The sequence below is a fragment of the Emys orbicularis genome, chromosome 12, assembly GCF_028017835.1.
Source record: "Emys orbicularis isolate rEmyOrb1 chromosome 12, rEmyOrb1.hap1, whole genome shotgun sequence".
Lineage (NCBI taxonomy): Eukaryota > Metazoa > Chordata > Testudines > Emydidae > Emys > Emys orbicularis.
In genome coordinates, this window is record NC_088694.1 from 41,159,611 (window position 1) to 41,180,853 (window position 21,243).

General features: G+C 44.3%; 1 protein-coding gene and 1 pseudogene across 1 annotated transcript; one reads left to right on the top strand and one right to left on the bottom strand.

The window, feature by feature from the left end:
- The first annotated feature begins 642 nt into the window (after positions 1 to 642).
- LOC135886204 (olfactory receptor 14A16-like) lies at positions 643 to 1,593 on the top strand. Its single transcript, XM_065414047.1, has one exon. The coding sequence runs from the start codon at positions 643 to 645 to the stop codon at positions 1,591 to 1,593; it is 951 nt and encodes a 316-aa protein (XP_065270119.1).
- Positions 1,594 to 17,490: 15,897 nt separating this feature from the next.
- Positions 17,491 to 18,459, bottom strand: LOC135886022 (olfactory receptor 6N1-like; annotated as a pseudogene).
- Positions 18,460 to 21,243: the final 2,784 nt, after the last annotated feature.

Consider the following 21,243-nt stretch of genomic DNA (forward strand, 5'->3'; position numbering starts at 1 on the left):
CACATTTTTGTAATTAAAGTCTTCCTCCCAGCTGATTTGGCTCACAATTGTTTTCAGCTTTGTGAAACAGGCCCTATTAAGCACAGAGTATATATATTACTGGTCTGGACTTCATTGTACTTACACATTATAAATGTGATCAAGTCATGATCACATGTACCTAAGCTAACACTAATCCTTAGTTCTGTGATCAGTTTCTCTTTATCTGGTAGGACAAGGTCTAATCTAGAATTACCCCATTTTAGACACAACAATTTTGAGTTAGGAAATTGTCCTCTATATTATTTAGAAATTCCAAAGATATTTTAGTAATCTCTGAATGAGACCTCCATCACATGTCATTCAGGTTGATGTTCCCCACATGATTGTGCCATAGCATCACATTAGGAGCTCGTGTTAACCCTTAGATCCTTTTCACATTCACCACTTCCAAGCACTCACATTCGCTAGATGGCTTTCAAAGTCTCCATCAAGATATTTGTATGAGTAGTAAAACCTCCATCAACACAAAAAAGGCGTAAAATTTTAACTCAATTATAGCTGAAATGGGAATTTTGTGCCTTAATATTTTATATGCTTCCTTTCTTTTTGATTACTCCAAGTCCTTTTCCTTTGCAGGCAGCACCAAGTATATGGAAGGAGATGATCAATAGAACTACCGTGAGCGAGTTCCTTCTTCTGGGATTCTCTGACATCCGAGAGCAACAGATTTTATATTCCATGGTGTTCCTACTCATTTATCTAGCAGCTGTGATAGGGAACCTTCTTATCATTGCAGTTGTAGCCCTCGATTGCCACCTTCGCACCCCCATGTATTTCTTCCTATTCAACCTATCCTTCCTAGACCTCTGCTACATCTCCGTCACCATCCCCAAGATGTTTGCCAACTCCCTAACCAACACCAGGTCCATTACCTTCTTTGGATGCGTCACCCAAGTCTTTCTGGTTATTTCACTTGCAGCCACAGAATGTGCCTTTCTCTCCGTGATGGCATATGATCGCTACACTGCCATCTGTTTTCCTCTGCATTACAGGATGATCATGAGCAGGGGTACCTGTGCCCAGATGGCAGCTGGTTCCTGGGTCAGTGGATTCCTATATTCAGTGCTTCACACAGGCAACACCTTTAGGTTGCCCTTCTGCCATTCCAATGTTGTCGGCCAATTCTTCTGTGATATCCCTCAGTTGCTCAAGCTGTCCTGCTCTGACACATACTCCAACAAGGTTGTGGTGGTCCTCTTTGGGGTGTGCTTAGCACTGGGCTGTTTTGTGTTTATCATCGTGTCCTACATTCAGATTTTTTCCACCGTACTGAAGATCCCATCCATGCAGGGAAGGCGTAAAGCCTTCTCCACCTGCCTGCCACACCTTGTGGTCATTGGCTTATTCTTTGGCACTGGCAGCTTTGTGTATATGAGGCAAACCTCAATGTCTTCTTCCTATTGGGACCTGTTGGCATCTGTGCTCTATGCCGTGCTGCCACCATTATTGAATCCAATCATTTATAGCTTGAGGAACAAGGAGATAAGAGAGGCTCTGGGTAGGGTGATAGCCAGGAAATGTTTTCCCAAAGAGTGGAATGTCCATTTTTAGATTGACTTGACCAGAATCTTGGGAAACCCTTATTCATGTGAGTGACACCATTGACTTTGGTGGAGTTTCTCCTGCTTTACACATGTGTGAGTAGATGGACAATCTGCCCTGTGGTAGACTTAGGAAGGGATTTTCAAAGTCATTGAATGGAGATGGAGGGATTTTATAGTATTGTACACAGGAGGGCTGTTACCTTGCCCTTTATAGTTATGACAACCATCTATTGAAATTCCAACATTGATCCTAACTACTTCAGATGTAGACTTGGATACCAACTTCTGCTAAGCTTGGGTGGGGCATGGCTGTGGGGGGAGAGGGGTGGGTGTTTGGGCAATCTCTTGCTGGCAAAAAATAAGATCATTTTAAAAGGCTGGTGAACTTTTGTGAGTTTTCTCTTGGGGCCTTTGCCCTTGAGGGTATGTCCGCACTGCAGCTAGGAGTGAGCCTTCCAGCCCACCTAGACAGACTTGTGCTAGCTGTGCTCAAGTTAGCATGCTAAAGCAGCAGTGGAGACTTTGCAGCTCAAGCAGCAGCTAAGGCCACATCTACACTACCCACCGGATCGGTGGGTAGTAATCGATCTATCGGTGATCGATTTATCACGTCTCGTCTAGGCACGATAAATCGATCCCTGAATCAATGCCTGTACTCCACCTCGGCAGGAGGAGTAAGTGAAGTCAACAGGGGAGCCGGGGTGGTTGACTTGCCGCCATGAGGATGGTCAGGTAAGTCGAACTAAGATACTTCGACTTCAGCTATGCAAATAGCGTAGCTGAAGTTGCATATCTTAGATTGACCCTCCCCCCCAGTGTAGACCAGCCCTAAGGCTCTCAAGCATTGCTCAGGTTGCCAGCCTGAGTCTCTGCAATGCACACACTCCTAGTCTTAATGTGCTAGCTCAAATGAAGCTAGTGTGAGTCTGTTTACACAGGCTGGGAAGGTTACGCCCACCTGCAATGTAGACATGCTCAAGATACCCCAGCTATTAATGTGTGTATCTCAGAAAGAAAGCAGCATCTTTGTGGAAACAGTGTTCCGTTTTCCCAGCCCTACTCCCCTTTCTTTCTGACCCAATGTTGCCCTGCTCCATCTGGTTTCCTTATGTTCCTTGTTGGGTGTCAAGTCTTGGAGGTCCAGATGACGGAATGAGGGCAGAGGAAAAGAGAGTGATGGACCTTCTATACCCCAAACATTTACTCTGAGATTTTCAAAACCTCCCAAATAGTAGAGCTGCTTGGAATTTTAGGTAAAAAATGATCTGTTGACCAAAATGAATATTTTTGCAGAAAATTTCAATTTTAATCCAAATTTTCTGTTATTTATGAAAAACAAACAAACAAAAACACACTCAGAAACTGAAAATAATAAAAAAAATCAATAAAAATGCTTGGGATATTAAATATGATCAGTTTTTGAAAAAAAATATTTGTTTTGGTGTTTAGAAAATGAAAACTTGTACTTGAAATGGAAACATCTAAGTGAATGCAGTTTCAAAACCTAAATATTTTGTACTAAAATAAATTTGTGGAAGCCCAAGTATTTTGGGACAAAATGATTTTTCAGTACTAATTTTAATATTTTAGTTAACGGTTCAATTTTTTGATCAAAGTTTTCATTTTTCAGTAATGACTTTTCATTTTTAAAGCATTTTTGTGTTTTAAAAATTATTATTTTTAACCAACCCTTCAAAGATGTCAGTGAAAACAGGTAAAAATTAAGGCTGTCAAGCAATTAAAAAAAAAATCATGATTAATCATGCGATTAAAAAAAAATCATGATTAATCGTGCAATTAATCACACTGTTAAACAATAACAGAATACCAATTATTTAAATATTTTTGGATGTTTTCTACCTTTCAAATATATTGATTTCAATTACAACTTAGAACACAAAGTGTACAGTACTCACTTTATATTTAATTTTGATTACAAAATTTGTGCTGTAAAAAAAAAAGAAATAGTATTTTTCAGTTCACCTCATAAAAGTACTGTAGTGCAATCACTTTATCATAAAAGTTAAACTTACAAATTTAGAATTATGTACAAAAATAACTACATTCAAAAATAAAACAATGTAAAACTTTAGACCCTACAAATCCACTCAGTCCTACTTCTTGTTCAGCCAGTCTCTCAGACAAACAAGTTTGTTTTCATTTTCAGGAGATAATGCTGCCCACTTCTTGTTTACAAATGTCACCTGAAAGTGAGAACAGGTGTTCGCATGGCACTGTTGTAGCCAGTGTTGCAAGATATTTATGTGCTAGATGCAGTAAAGGTTCATATGTCCCTTCATCTTCAACCACCATTCCAGAGGACATCGTCCATGCTGATGACGGGTTCTGCTCGATAACGATCCAAAGCAGTGCAGACCAATGCATGTTCACTTTCATCATCTGATTCAGATGCCACCACCAGAAAATTGATTTTTTTTGATGGTTTGGGTTCCATAGTTTCTGCAGCAGAATTCTGAAAGCATGCTCCATACCTTGTCTCTCTCAGATTTTGGAAGGCACTTCAGATTCTTAAACCTTGGATTGAGTGCTGTAACTATCTTTAGAAATCTTACATTGTTACCCTGTTTGCTTTTTGTCAAATCTGCTGTGAAACTGTTCTTAAAATGGACAACATGTGCTGGGTCATCATCTGAGACTGCTATAATATTAATTAACACATTACTTTTTTAACAAGCATCATCAGCATGGAAGCATGGCCTCTGGAATGGTAGCCGAAGCATGAAGGGGCATTCGAATGTTTAGCATATCTGGCACGTAAATACCTTGGATGCTGGCTACAAAAGTGCTATGCAAATGCCTATTCTCACTTTCTGGTGACATTGTGATTAAGAAGCCAGCAGCATGTAAACAAACTTGTTTGTCTTAGCGATTGGCTGAATAAGAAGTAGGATTGAGTGGACTTTTAGGCTGTAAAGTTTTACATTGTTTTGTTTTTGAGTGCAGTTATGTAACAAAATAAAATCTACATTTGTAAGTTGCACTTTCACGATAAAGAGATTGCATTATGGTACTTGTCTGAGGTGAATTGAAAAATATTATTTCTTTTGTTTATCATTTTTACATTGCAAATATTTGTAAAAAAAATAATAATATAAAGTGAGCACTCTATACTTTGTATTCTGGGTTGTAATTGAAATAAATATATTTGAAAATGTAGAAAAACATCCAAAATATTTAATACATTTCAATTGTTATTCTATTGTTTAACAAGTATCAGGGGGTAGCCGTGTTAGTCTGTATCTACAAAAACAACAAGGAATCTGGTGGCACCTTAAAGACGAACAGATTTATTTGGGCATAAGCTTTCGTGGGTAAAAACCTCACTTCTTCGGATGCATAGAGTGAAAGTTACAGATGCAGGCATTATATACTGACACATGGAGAGCAGGGAGTTACTTCGCAAGTGGAGAACCAGTGTTGACAGGGCCAATTCAATCAGGGTGGATGTAGTCCACTCCCAATAATAGATGAGGAGGTGTCAATGCCAGGAGAGGAAAAGCTGCTTCTGTAATGAGCCAGCCACTCCCAGTCCCTATTCAAGCCCAGATTAATGGTGTTAAATTTGCAAATGAATTTTAGTTCTGCTGTTTCTCTTTGAAGTCTGTTTCTGAAGTTTTTTTGTTCAATGATAGTGACTTTTAAATCTGTAATAGAATGACCAGGGAGATTGAAGTGTTCACTTACTGGCTTATGTATGTTACCATTCCTGATGTCCGATTTGTGTCCATTTATTCTTTTGCGGAGGGACTGTCCGGTTTGGCCAAAGTACATGGCAGAGGGGCATTGCTGGCACATAATGGCATATATAACATTAGTGGATGTGCAGGTGAATGAGCCCTTGATGGTGTGGCTGATGTGGTTGGGTCCTCTGATGGTGTCACCAGAGTAGATATGGGGACAGAGTAGGCAACGAGGTTTGCTACAGGGATTGGTTCCTGGGTTGGTGTTTCTGTGGTGTGGTGTGTAGTTGCTGGTGAGTATTTGCTTCAGGTTGGGGGGTTGTCTGTAAGCGAGGACTGGCCTGCCTCCCAAGGTCTGTGAGAGTGAGGGATCATTTTCCAGGATAGGTTGTAGATTGTGGATAATGTGCTGGAGAGGTTTTAGCTGGGGGCTGTATGTGATGGCCAGTGGTGTTCTGTTATTGTCCTTGTTGGGCCTGTCCTGTAGTAGGTGATTTCTGGGTACCCGTCTTGCTCTGTCAATCTGTTTCCTCACTTCCCCAGGTGGGTATTGTAGTTTTATGAATGCTTGATAAAGATCTTGTAGGTGTTTGTCTCTGTCTGAGGGGTTGGAGCAAATTCGGTTGTATCTTAGGGCTTGGCTGTAGACAATGGATCGTGTGATGTGCCTTGGATGGAAGCTGGAGGCATGTAGGTACGTATAGCGGTCAGTAGGTTTCCGGTATAGTGTGGTGTTTATGTGACCATCACTTATTTGCACTGAATTGTCCAGGAAGTGGATCTCTTGTGTGGACTGGTCCAGGCTGAGATTGATGGTGGGGTGGAAATTGTTGAAGTCCAGGTAGAATTCTTCAAGGGCCTCCTTTCCGTGGGTCCATATGATGAAGATGTCATCAATGTAGCACAAGTAGAGGAGGGGCACTAGGGGACGAGAGCTGGGGAAGCTTTGTTCTAAGTCAGCCATAAAAATGTTGGCATACTGTGGGGCCATGCGGGTACCCATAGCAGTGCCACTGACTTGAAGGTATAAGTTGTCCCCAAATCTGAAGTGGTTGTGGGTGAGGACAAAGTCACAAAGCTCAGCCACCAGGCGTGCTGTGGCCTTATCAGGGATACTGTTCCTGACAGCTTGTAGTCCATCCTCATGTGGAATATTGGTGTAAAGTGCGTCTACATCCATGGTTGCCAGGATGGTGTTTTCAGGAAGAACACCAATGCATTGTAGTTTCCTCAGGAAGTTGTGGTGTCTCGAAGATAGCTGGGAGTGCTGGTAGCGTAGGGTCTGAGGAGAGAGTCCAAATAGCCAGATAATCCTGCTGTAAGAGTGCCAATGCCTGAGATGATGGGGCGTCCAGCGTTTCCAGGTTTATGGATCTTGGGTAATAGATAGAATACCCCTGGTCAGGGTTCTGAGGGTGTGTCCATGTAGATTTGTTCCCATACTGTAGCTGGGAATTTCTTGAGCAGATGGTGTAGTTTCTTTTAGTATTCCTCAGTGGGATCAGAGGATAGTGGCCTATAGAATGTGGTCTTGTAGAGTTGCCTGGCAGCCTTCTGTTCATAATCCGACCTGTTCATTATGACTACAGCACCTCCTTTGTCAGCCCCTTTGATGATAATGTCAGAGTTGTTTCTGAGGCTGTGGATGGCATTGCGTTCTGTACGGCTGAGGTTATGGGACAAGTGATGTTGTTTGTCCACAATTTCAGCCTGTGCACGTCTGCGGAAGCACTCTATGTAGAGGTCCAGTCTGTCATTTTGACCATCAGGAGGAGTCCACGCAGAGTTCTTCTTCTTGTAGTGTTGGTAGGAGGGTTCCTGTGGGTCAGTGCACTGTTCAGTGGTGCGTTGAAAATATTCCTTGAGTCGGAGACGACGAAAGTAGGCTTCCAGATCACCGCAGAACTGTATCATGTTCGTGGGGATGGTGGGACAGAAAGAGAGTCCCCAAGATAGGACAGACTCTTCTGCTGGGCTAAGTGTGTGGTTGGAAAGATTGACAATGTTGTTAGATGAGTTGAGGGTACCACTGTTGTAGCCCCCTGTGGGAGGTAGGTGGAGAAGTGAGGAAACAGATTGACAGAGCAAGACGGGTACCCAGAAATCGCCTACTACAGGACAGGCCCAACAAGGACAATAACAGAACACCACTGGCCATCACATACAGCCCCCAGTATAAGTAAGCGGGCTGGGTAATGGGGATGGGGTGACCCTCACGTGGTGGGATTCAGTTAGGTTCGGTGGGTTCAGGGCTCAGCGGATAAAGTCCAGCGGGGGGGGGGGATTATAGGTTTCTCCCCCTTGCGTGTGCACGAGGTCTCCCCGGCTCACTTCCGGTATTGGCGGTGGCCGGTGATGTGCTCTGTGTAGATGTCCTATGACCAACGAATAGTGTCCGAGACCATCAGGCGTCTCATGAGCCGTGCGTAATGACGGCCTACCTCACAGGTCCTTAGCACGCGTTCGTTACATGGGTCCCAGGCACCGAGGGCCCCAACGAGCAGGGAGTCGGTGTGCACCTCGTAGCCCTTTGTCCGCAAGGTGTCAGCCAGGGGGGTGTACTTTTTGAACTTGCAGGCTCGGGCTTCACGGAAGGCCGGGGTCCTGTTCTCGAATGGAATCGTTACGTCGACCAGAATGATCTTTTTTCCAACCTCATCCGTGACGACGATGTCTGGGCGCAGCGGGCTGTCGGTGCCGGGGATGGTGCAGTTGACGGTGACCTCTCCCAGGTGCGGGTCGATGGCCTTCACGAGGCGGTCCCTCCGCAAAAGAATAAATGGACACAAATCGGACATCAGGAATGGTAACATACATAAGCCAGTAAGTGAACACTTCAATCTCCCTGGTCATTCTATTACAGATTTAAAGGTCACTATCATTGAACAAAAAAACTTCAGAAACAGACTTCAAAGAGAAACAGCAGAACTAAAATTCATTTGCAAATTTAACACCATTAATCTGGGCTTGAATAGGGACTGGGAGTGGCTGGCTCATTACAGAAGCAGCTTTTCCTCTCCTGGCATTGACACCTCCTCATCTATTATTGGGAGTGGACTACATCCACCCTGATTGAATTGGCCCTGTCAACACTGGTTCTCCACTTGCGAAGTAACTCCCTGCTCTCCATGTGTCAGTATATAATGCCTGCATCTGTAACTTTCACTCTATGAATCCGAAGAAGTGAGGTTTTTACCCACGAAAGCTTATGCCCAAATAAATCTGTTAGTCTTTAAGGTGCCACCAGACTCCTTGTTGTTATTGTTTAACAGTGAGACTAAAACTGCGATTAATCACAATAAATTTTTTTGAGTGAACTGCGATTAGGCAACAGCCCTAGTAAAAACGAACAAACAAACAAACAAACAAAAACACCATGGGGAGAGAGGGGTGATTTTCAAAAGCATCACTGGCTGTTAGTTGTCCAGGTGCTCTTGAAAATCCTACTAGGCATCTAAATACCTTTAAAAATTTGGCCCTCAGACACTTAGAAATCACAGCCTCATTGATGTTCAACATCCATGCACCTAAGTCAGGTTTTAAAATGGAACTTAGACTCCTACGTCACTTTTCAAGATTTTACCCTATGTGTTTTGCCCAAGGTCACATGGGAAGCCAGTGGCAGAGTAAGAAATTGACTCCAGCTCTCCCAGCTCCCAGGTCAGCACCTTCCTGCTTTCCTTTACCAGAAATGTGCTGCCTTTGTATTTCATTATGTTCCCCCATGTTCTTCCCTTGCAACAAAGGCCACATTGAGTCAATCAGTCCATGAACCATCCCCTCAGTCAGAGTAAATTGAAGAAGTGGTGACAATTTTTCGATAGCAACTTTTCCAAAATATTTTCCTCCGCTCTGGGTGTTGAAGAGACCTCAAAAGGCCCTTCCACTCCCACAATCACAGAGGCAAATGGAGAGGGAGGTGCAGCATCAGAGCAGCCCATAAGGTTGCCTGCATCAGTATGAGATGGTGGGCCACAGAGGTTTTATCTTTGCATCTGGAGAATCCATTGGGACCAACGTGAAGTGCCTAAATACCTTTAAAAATCTGGCTCAGAGTCACTTTTGAAAGTGGGATTTAATCTCCTAAATCTCCAATGTGCTTGTGAAAATTTGATCCTTGAGGTATCTCTTCATTTCAGAGTTAACCCAGATTTTAGCCCAAAAGCCTCTACTGTCCACACACAAAACCCTGTGATCCAGGTTTGGAGATGCTTTGAATCCAGGCTAGCTATCCCAGCTAGGGGCGTGGCTTAGAGCCCAGGCTTTGCTTTAATTTGGGCTAGGACATGTCCACTTTGCAGTGAGGAGACAGGCTACTGAGAGTCCTCCATGTTTCCCCCCATGGTTGTATTTTCCTGCCTTTCTTCCTACACCCTTCTTCTGCATCTAAAGTCACCTACCAGTCTATATGCACCGGTTTGGGGTTAAACCCCACAAACATCTTGGAAACCCTCTTTCTGGCATCCTGAACTATATCCAGGCCTTGCCCGGTTGGAATACGGACTGCAGACAGAACTGAGGTGCATGCCCAGCCCACAGAGCACTTGTTCACTGATTTGTTGAGATAAGAATAGAGCTGGTGGAAATGTTCTAAAGAAAAAGAGGGAAACTTCCCAGCTTTCCTGGCTGGTGGATCTCAGAGCTTCCAGGGTTCACTGCTCCAGGAAAGCTCCAACACAGAGGGCTGCCCAGGGGCTCCACAAAGTGCCAGCAACAGTGATCCCAGAACCTAATTCCTGGTCAGTGCTGGCTAAAACTGACATTTCTGTGAGTTTTAGGCAGTGCAAAACTGACAAGAATGTTAATTTCAGTCAGCAGCTGCCACTTGCAAGGGAGCATGTCTCCTCTCAGAGACACCATAAGTCGATGTTTCTGAAATGAAACTTTTCCTGGAATTTTCAGTTAAAGGGAAATTTAGAAAACAATTCAGAACAAAATAACCCCCCCCCCCTCCAAAAAAAAAAAACAACCACTAAATTTCCTGCATATCAGAAATACTGGCTTTCAGCCAGCTCTAGGTAAAATCACATCTGCAAAAGGGCCCAAGATAGACAGACAAGTTCTCCCATTGTACACTGCAAAACAATTCACAGAGCAGCACAGCTTAGTTCAGAACCATGGCCTGTGCCCCATAAATCCGAGTGCCTCACCCAGGTTATTACAGTGCTAGTGTGGACCTGGCTATATCACCTGACTTAAGAGTGTCTTAGCAATGTGGACACTCAACTCTGGGGTAAATTGACCTGGGTTCCCACACCTGAACCCAGGTTAACTGAGCAATGAAGACAAATCTTGTGTCTCTCTGGGCCTTACTTCCCCATCTGTGTAATGTGGATAATTCCACTGCCTTGCCCCACAGGGGTGTTGTGAGGATAACTGTATAAAGACTGTGAAGTTGTCAGCTACTAAAGTAGTTGTGGAGGTTAAACAAACATCTTAGATCACAAAACTCATATTATCTCAAATAATGCAGAATTAGCTTGTGGAACTTACTTTTGCAAGATATTACTGAAGACACTGAGTTTAGTGGGGTTCAGCAACAGGATCAGAGAGTTAGATTATGGTGTCTTTGGGGCAGAGGTTGTCTGTTTGCTCTGTGTTTGGACAGTGCTTGCCACAACGGAGCCCTGATCCATGACTGGGGCTTCTAGGTACTACAATACATACATACATAATATGGGCAAGATTCCTGAAAAGACTTGGTGTTCCAGATGCTCTGCTAAATCTGGTGCATGATCCTCACACCAGTACCAGGTGCAAGAGTGCACATTGGTTCCTGGGTTTTGCTGCATTTCTACTCAGCATCAGGTATGCAGCAGGGATGCATTCTCGCCCTGGCACTATTCTGCCGAGCCATCGACTGGCTAGTAGGACTTACCACTCCACGTATCTGAATCAAGGTTGGTGAAGAAGTGTTTACTGACCAAAACTATACTGACAATGCTGCCTTGTTTGTGGGGAAGTCAAAACATTTCAGCATCATCCCGCCAGATGCTGGCCACACTACGGGAATGAACACCTCATGGGAGAAGACCAAGGTCCAGAACTTCGGAGCTGGGCCAGCAGAACCCCCACTCCAGATGGGGTTGAGTACCCTGCAGAGTGTTGATGAGGTCATCTACCTACACTAAAGCAGAGTTCAAACGGATGATGCAGCAACCCAGACATATAAAAGAATCATAGAATTTCAGGTTGGAACGGACCTCAGGAAGTCATCTAGTCCAACTTCCTGCTCAAAGCAGGACCAAACCCCAACTAAATCATCCCAGCCAGGGCTTTGTCAAACCTGACCTTAAAAACCTCTGAGGAAGGAGATTCCACCATCTCCCTAGGTAACCCATTCCAGTGCTTCACCACCCTCCTAGTGAAAAATGTTTTTCCTAATATCCAACCTAAACCTCCCCCACTCCAACTTGAGACCATTACTCCTTGTTCTGTCATCTGGTACCACTGAGAACAGTCTAGATCCTTCCTCTTTGGAACCCCCTTTCAGGTAGTTGAAAGCAGCTTTCAAATCCCCCCTCAATCTTCTTTTCTGCAGACTAAATAATCCCAGTTCCCTCAGCCTCTCCTCATAAGTCATGTGCTCCAGCCCCCTAATCATTTTTGTTGCCCTCTGCTGGACACTTTCTAATTTTTCCACATCTTTCTTGTAGAGTGGGGTCCAAAACTGGATACAGTACTCCAGATGAGGCCTCACCAGTGCCGAATAGAAGGGAATGATCACATCCCTGGATCTGCTGGCAATGCTCCTACTTATACAGCCCAAAATGCTATTAGCCTTCTTGGCAACAAGGGCACACTGTTGACTCATATCCAGCTTCTCGTCCACTGTAACCCCTAGGTCCTTTTCTGCAGAACTGCTGCCTAGACACTCACTCCCTAGTCTGTAGCAGTGCATGGGATTATTCTGTCCTAAGTGCAGGACTCTGTACTTGTGCTTGTTGAACCTGATCAGATTTCTTTTGGCCCAATCCTCTAATATGTCTAGGTCCCTCTGTATCCTATCCCTACCCTCCAGCGTATCTACCACTCCTCACAGTTTAGTGTCACCTGAAAATTTGCTGAGGGTGAAATCCACACCATCCTCCAGATCATTACTGAACAAAATGAGCCCCAGGACCAATGCTTGGGGCAGTCCGCTTGATACCGGCTGCCAACTAGACATGGAGCCCGATGATCTAGCCAGCTTTCTATCCACCTTATAGTCCATCCATCCATACTTCTTTAACTTGCTGTCAAGAATATTGTGGGAGACCGTATCAAAAGCTTTGCTAAAGTCAAGGAATAACATGTCCACTGCTTTCCCCTCATCCACAGAGCCAGTTATCTCGTCATAGAAGGCAATTAGGTTAGTTAGGCATGACTTGCTCTTGGTGAATCCATGCTCACTGTTCCTGATCAATTTCCTCTCCCCTAAGTGCTTCAGAATTGCTTCCTTGAGGACCTACTCCATGATTTTTCCAGGGACGGAGGTGAGGCTGACTGGCCTGCAGTTCCCCGGATCCTCCTTCTTCCCTTTTCTTAAATATGGGCACTACATTAGCCTTTTTCCAGTCATCTGGGACCTCACCCAATCGCCTTGAGTTTTCAAAGATAATGGCCAATGGCAGTTTGGGATTGGGCCCTCGCCTCTATCCACAGGACAGCTCAAGCTTGAGTTGATGAATTCCTATTTCTCAAGCATTGGGAGATAGGGTTCAGGGTCCAGAGAGGTTCTTGTCTTTCATCGTTCTACAGAAACTGCATCTTCTCATCTGCATCTACCTGAAGGGATGAGCAACTTCCATGTTCTTATTTTGAAATATGGTCTTCCCCCTCCATTTGCAAAGTGTAAATGCTTTCATATCTTTGTATCCTCTGATGTCTTCACACTTTTTAATAAGGTCCCTGTGACGGGTTGGATCACAGAACCCCCCTTGGTAATTGCGAACCGATGTGCAAAGACTACTTCTGCCCCTGCTTTGGGGATTGGGATAGTTGGAGATTGGTCCTGCTTTGAACAGGGGGTTGGAATAGATGACCTCCTGATGTCCCTTCCAACCCTGATATTCTATGATTCTATGATTCTATGTTTTCCCTCTGCCAGCACCCTGTCTTGTTGAGCCTGCTCCAACACAGACCCAGGATCTGAATCAAGTGCCCAAAAGCTGCAGACTTAACTGAAAACAGATTACAGAAGTGCACTTGTCTTTAAATCTCAGATGCCCAACTCACAATGGGGTTTAAACCCAAATAAATCCGTTTTACCCTGTATAAAGCGTATACGGGGTAAACTCATAAATTGTTCGCCCTCTATAACACTGATAGAGAGATATGCACAGCTGTTTGCCCCTCTCCCCAGGTATTAACGCATACTCTGAGTTCATTAATAAGTAAAAAGTGATGTTATTAAATACAGAAAGTAGGATTTAAGAGATCCCAACAGACAGAACAAAGTGAATCACCAAGCAAAATAAAATAAAACACACAAATCTAAACCTAATACAGTAATACAACTGAATACAAATAAGATCTCACCCTTAGAGATGTTTCAATAAGCTTCTTTTCTCAGACTGGACGCCTTCCTAGTCTGGGCACAATCCTTTCCCCTGGTACAGGCCTTGTTTTAGCTCAGGTGGTAGCTAGGGGATTCCTCATAATGGCTCCCTCTTTGTTCTGTTCCACCCACGTATATATCTTTTGCATAAGGTGGGAATCCTTTGCCGTCTGGGTTCCCACCCCCCCTTCTCATAGACTCATAGACTCATAGACTTTAAGGTCAGAAGGGACCAATATGGTCATCTAGTCTGACCTCCCGCATTGTGCAGGCCACAAAAGCTGACCCACCCACAACAGAATCTTCCAGCCTGCGACCCCTGCCCTATGCTGCGGAGGAAGGCGAAAAACCTCCAGGGCCTCTGCCAATCTACCCTGGAGGAAAATTCCTTCCTGACCCCAAATATGGCGATCAGTAGAACCCCGAGCATACAGGCAAGATTCTACAGCCGGACCCTCATTTTACCCTCGATGGCACGTTAATGCCTTCTCAATGGAAAAGCACTAGGTTAAAGATGGATTCAGTTCAGGTGACATGATCACATGTCACTGTAAGACCCCAAGCGTTCATTCCTCCCAGCCTGACTCACAGGAAGGCTTGCCTGCAAACAAAGCCATCCACAGTCAATTGTCTTGATTAATGGGAGTCATCAAGATTCCAAACCACCATTAATGGCCCACACTTTGCATACTTACAATAGATACAAGAGAGATACATTTATAGAAATAGGAAGAACACACTCAGCAGATTATAAGCTTTGTAATGATACCTTACAAGAGACCATTTGCATGAATCATATTCCAGTTACATTATATTCACTCATTAGCATATTTTTATAAAATCATATAGCCTGCAATGTCACTGTCCCACTTTAGCCTTTCTCCCACTTGGTTAATTTTGTCTCCAAAGCCTTGGAGCTAACAATGCCCAATATGACTTGTATAGTTCCTTGCATTTTTCTTCTTTAAGTCTGATGAGCTTATGGGGAAAATATTTTAAACCATTATTAAATACCAGCTTACATTTTTGATAGACACCTGTCCAAGGTTTTGCAATGTACTTGCATTGCCCCTCAATTAATCGTCCATACATCCTGCCATCTAATGAGCAGATCAGAAAATACCTGCCCTTATCTCATTCTTATAGATTGCTGCCACCTAGTGGGCATTTTACAGCATTGGTGCCCTTTTCCATTACTTAATTGCCTACAGAAATCTGTCCGTCACTGTTCAGTATAGCTGACTTCCTCTCGTTTATGCCACACGTTGGTGCCATCTAGTATTGATTTCTCATCATGACAGCCTGCTACTATGGGAGGAGGGATAGCTTAGTGGTTTGAGCATTGGCCTGCTTAAACCCAGGGTTATGAGTTCAATCCTTGAGGGGGCCGATTGGGGGCAAAAATCTGTCAGGGACAGTACTTAGTCCTGCTAGTGAAGGCAGGGGACTGGACTCAATGACCTTTCAAGGTCCCTTCCAGTTTAATAAGATAGGTATATCTCCATATATTAATATATTTGTACCCTTTACTCTCCTCAAGTGGAGTCAGCTTCTCAGTCTAGCTGCCGCCTTCCAATTCTTGACTCTCTTGTGCCACCTGGTGGCAATTATTGGGTATAACTTCCCATTTCTCATTCCTTAACCTCTGCTACTATCCCCAGTTTTTTATAGTATAGAGGCCCTTTTCTCTTCAGTGCCCTTTCCTCACCACTTACACACTATTATACAGATTCTCCTCTCTTTTCACTTCGCTCTCTTGGTCATTTGGCAGCATGACTCCTCCTTTCTTGTCCTTCCATTTCAGCTGCTATCCATCGGTCTTTGCACTGCACCCCCACACCTGTCCCATTCCTCTTCCCTCTTGTGACCCTAGACAGCATAATCACATCTTTCCTCATTTCTTACCTACTTCTAGGTGTGCACTGTGCCCAATTAGAACCACTGGGAACAACACCACACAACAGCATGACTGCAACAGCAGATACTACAACAGGGGTTTCCCATCAATCCAGTGCATTGCTGTTAATGTGAGGTCTGTTTCCAATGGAAATGCATAGACTGGACCTACAGTGACAGAAGCCCAGTGACTATGCAAGCTAAGATTCTCAGAGATGTCTAGGGGAGTTCAGCGCTGATTTGGGATTTGGGTACCTAATTCCATTAGGCCCCTGGGGAAATCCCTTCTGCAGAGTTGATGGCCAGCTCCCCTGGCTCCAGCCAGGCCCTGATGTGCTCACAGTGACTGACACAGCACTGCCGTGTTTAGCATCACAGGTGTTCTGCCCATTGCTAGGTGGTAGCCACTTCCTCTCACCATAGGTTGCCTCATTCCTAGAGGAGAGGGCCCCGTGTGAAGCAGAGCTGTCTGAGGCACCTGGGTCTGGCTGGACACCGAACACTGAGAGCTAAACCTCTCAGGCCTTGTGCTTGTTGCAGTCAGTATTGGGGACATTCCCTGCCTTTGAACTGCTCAAGCAGCAGAGCAGCTTCTCCCCTGCAGTGCCATGTGCTGAGTCCCTTCCTGGTGACTGTTTGACTGCCCTGGCCCTAGGAACAGCCTCAGTTCTATGTGTGTGCATCCCCTAGTGCCTTGGCAAACCCCCAGCTGGGTCAGGACTGTCCCCATTGACCTGGGCTCTGAGTCTGTTTCTTTGTGGTTGCCCAACCTGCCTGTACCCATGAGCCCAGTGAGCCTGGTGCTGGTGCTTTGCCAGAGCTGGTCACAGCCAGGTGTAGCACAGGTATAGCTATGAAGCTGTTCCTGGTAAAGTGTCCAGAGGTCACCGCTGGGGCCCGGCTGTTCGCATCTGCCCTGTGGGAGTGCAATTGCAGTGGCTGGTTTGCAGGGGGGGCATGGTGAGGTTGGCATGAGGCACCGTTTCAGGGGTCACGGATTTCCTAGGCTGATGTCCCTACCTGTTGCACCAGGAGTTCATATTTTCATTCCCCAAATGTTTATTTTTTTAAAATTCAAAAACATATTTTTATGGAGATAAACACTTGGTGACAATTTTGTCTCCACTCTGACCAGGGCCTAGTTAAAAACTGCATGACGGGAACATGGTTATGGCCACCTTCCTCCCTGCTCCTTCCACTTAGACGGTCAACACTGACTTGAGCTCTGGCTGGATTCTCCATTCTGTCCTTGGGGGCATAAGAAACTATCTGAACTAGCAAACTTTATGATACTGTCACCCACGGGTCTTTGGAAGTACTAGGCTATTGGAATTGGATTATCAGATTTTATTGTTTAACACAGAGAAACAATGAGTGACAGAGGGTGTACACAGGGATTTGCTTTGATATTTAATGGTGTTTGTGCCTTATGCAACATGGCATTTTTTGGCATTTTCAGATGCTAGACACACTCCTGACCCAGAGTGAATATTTAGACAAACCAGAGAGCAATACCATCATCCTATATGTATCAGTGCTGGACATGATAAATTGATAGAACTGTTCACAACGTCATATTCCTATTTGTTGTGTTACATGGACACAATGTGGGACCATAAACAGTCTGCCTCAGTAACTCCGTGCAGATTGTCTCCATTTGTTTTTCACATCAGTGTTAAGATATTCAATGGGAGTTTTTAAACTTAATTTCAATGGGGGCTCTTTGTCTAAATCATCAAGGCAGCTTTGAAATCCTCAGCTTCATTTATTATCTAGGACTCCCTGCAATTTTTTTGTGAAAGCCACATTTACTGACTGCTTTACGCAAGGCTTCCCTGACCTCTCTGTTTCTCAGGCTGTAGATGAGGGGGTTTACCAGGGGAGTCAGGACTGTGTAGCAAAGTGAGAGCACTTTCTTTAGGGCTCTCAGTGTATCGAGTGTCGGTAGCATGTACACAATCATTATTGTTCCATAGAAAATTGTCACTACAGTGAGGTGGGAGGAACAGGTGGAAAATGCCTTTTGCCTCCCGGTGGTGGAAGAGATTCTCAGGATGGCAGTGAGGATACACATCTAGGACATCAGGGTTAGAAGAAATGGAGGCAAGGTGAATACACAGGCTAATATGAAATCCAACAATATGATCAGGCCTGTGTCTCCGCAGGACAGTTTTATCAGTGATATGGGATCACAAAAGAAATGGTCAATTTCCTTCGGGCCACAGAATATGAACTGTGACATGAATAAAATAAAGATGGTAATAGCCAAAAAACCATTTAACCATGTGCCAGCAGCCAACTGGAGGCCAAACCTGGTATTCATAAGAGTTGAATAGTGCAGGGGTTTACATATCGCTAAATACCGATCATAAGACATCACTGCTAGCAGATAGCATCCTGTACCTGCCAGAACTGCAAAGAAATACAGTTGTGTCATGCAGCCATTGACTGAGATGGTTTTGTCCCCAGTCAGGAGACTGGCCAGCATCTTGGGCATGATGGCAGAGGTGTAGCAGATTTCCAAGCAGGACAAGTTCCCCAGGAAGAAATACATGGGGGTGTGCAGTTGCTGATCAGTCACAACTAGCGCAATGATAAGGCTGTTCCCAGCCACTGTTGTGAGGTAGATCACTAGGAAGAGCAGGAAGAGAAGAATTTGCAGGTCAGGGAGATCCCCGAATCCCAGGAGGATTAATTCCGTGAAGGCCGTTTGGTTTCCCCAGTCCATGTCTGCCATTGGTTGAGTCTAGGATAATAAATGGTGCAATAAATAAACTGCAATAAAATAAATGGTGCAATCAAACTGTAAGAACATAGAGCTGAAAGTTAATCAAGTGTTGCAAATTCATTGCATAAATATTCAAAAACTCCTCTCCCTTTCCTGGTTACCAGATGAAATTTTAAAGCTAAATGTAGACTTCAATGTGTCAGGAGTCTCAGTCTGAGAACACAACGTGAGTATCCAGGTAGACCACCCTCTGTCACATCAAATTACTGAGTACTCTAAGAACAGCCTTTTATGTGGTAACCCATGTACTGATAGGACAGATCCACCCACTTCTTTATCTACTATCATATCCCATCTATTGACATACTGCTTAAATGATGCTTAAATGCAGAATTCCACTTCTTGCCATGGCCACAATCTTGTCATGTTTCAGTTAGAATCCAAATCAATAAATACATGAACTAAAATCGTGGACTGAGATTTTCAATTGAATCTAGTATCCTTAGGTGCTGATCTTCTGTTAGAATTCATGGAAATTAATCTAATAATACATCTTGGCATATTCAGCATCTTAGTGTGCTATAGGAAAGGGAATCATTATTTGCAACCTCTCACAAGTGATCAGTTTATGTTATAAATTATGAAGTGGAGTCAATCCTTTCGTAGTTCAGTTAATGACAGTGATGAAGATGACATGCTGAGCGATTGGCAATGCCTTTTCTGTTTCAGATGAGAATTCCTGATGTTAATTATGTAGCAGTAACAAAATACAGCTCTTCTGGGGGTGGATTTTAGGAAGGGGCAAAACCAGGCTTGATGTGCAACCCTAACCGTGGTGGGACCCTCTGCACGCCGTAATGATTGGAGGATGAAAATCCAGGAAACAGAAAGGCACTGGGGAGAAAAGATGGTGCCCCTGAATGCTGAAACTCTGAGCTTACTATAGACCAGAACACACCACCTCAAACATGCCAGAACAACAAAGGCAAAACCTGCTGACTTATCTCCACTGCTACCATGATCAACACCCCACATGCCTATCACAACATGTGGTGTATCTCATCCAATACGCTAAATACCCCAATAACAACCATGTGGGTGAAACCAGACAATCACTATGCTTTTGAATGAACTCACACAGGAAAATGATAAAAGACAAAAACACCCTATCACCTGGTGCATTGTCCTCTCCACTTTGAGGGAGGGGTGGACTGGGTAATAACCTTATACTGGTCTGGCTTTTGACCAGAAGAGATGGTACTCTCTTGGGCCCTAGGCTGTGAAGCTGGGGAGAAGCCTTCATGTAACTGCAGCTGGGTGTATCCCTGCCTGTGTAAAGGTTTGTGTGAGTGCAGGACCGGGAGTGGTCTGCAGCTTGTCACAGAAGCACAGTGTAAGAGAAGAGTCCAGGTTGGTGAGACAGAGGGTTCAGGGGTACCCCAGTCCCAGGTTGCACCCCGGGGCAGGGATCCCATTACACCCGGAAACTCTGGGCTTGCCACATCAATTATGAATGTAAAAAAAAATACTTGAACCCTGTACCTAATTGCTTGAGCCCTGGCACCTCTTTCATTACAAATTAAGCACTGTCTATCCCAGACCTAAAGAAGAGCTCTGTGTGGCTCAAAAGCTTGTCTCTCTCACCAACAGAAGTTGGTCCAATGAAAGTTATTACCTCACCCACCTCGTCCCTCTCATATTCACAAACCACATCCATGCCCTTGTTTTGAAGGTGCTATAGAAATTCAGTTAGGAAGCTTACCTGGACATACCAAGTGTGAAGCGATGAGCTCTTATTTCTCAGGGTTTGGTGACCAGGACTCAGGTTCCTAAGCTGATGTCCTTGTCTCTCATTATTCTTCAGAATCTGGATCTTCTCAGTAAAGAGATCTGCATCCACCTGAATGGACGATCAGCTGCCTCAATCTGTCTTGGAACATGTTCTTCCCTCTCCACACACAAAGTGCAGAGGTCTCCTTGTATTTATATCCTTCTCCTTGGCAGGCTGCATCTCCCTTCAGTCCACCTCTGAAGGGCTGAGCCTGGGGAGTTAGCGCTGTGTTTTCTGTGCAGACAGTGCAAACAACTGTCCTGATGCAACCAACCTCCCACACCCAGAGGCATCGCCTTCCTCCTCCCTGCTGTATGAGATCATTGCTCTGCATGGCTGAAATGTAACAGCCACGGATGTTACAGTTACACTCTGAGTGGAGTGCATGGTCGTGCAGAGAGTGACTCTGCTGAGTAATCTTTGCTCATGTCAGTTGTCCCATTGCCTTCAGTTGCATGCGTAACAATGGCTAATATGAGTCAGACCTTCCAGGTGGGTGTTGAAGCCTCACATTTTAACAAACACACAGAAGAATTAATATAAAGTACATTTAATATGTAGTTTGCAAATGAAAGATTTGGATGAAAGGAAATCTCTCTGTGTGTGTCTATATTTCTGTGTGTGAGCATCTTTCTATCACACACACACACACACACACACACACACACACACTCCATTTCCTTATTGAAACGCAACATAATAATAATAATAACAATAATAAATAATATATAATTAATAATTAATAATAATCCAACAGGGAAAATACTTCACATAAGCCATCCCCTTCTAAGGCCAGAAGGCATACCTGCAAAGGCCAAAAGGGACCATTGGCTAACCACTTGTATAGCACAGTATTAGGGGCAGCAGAGGGTGGGGATGTGGAAGGGGTGGCTATACTGTATAATGGGCACTAGGGGGCAGTGGTGTGTGGTGGTGGATAGGGGTGGCTATACTGTATTATG

Excerpts from the sequence above, each read along its gene's own strand:
- LOC135886204 (XM_065414047.1), top strand. The coding sequence starts at position 643 with ATGATCAATAGAACTACCGTGAGCGAGTTCCTTCTTCTGGGATTCTCT.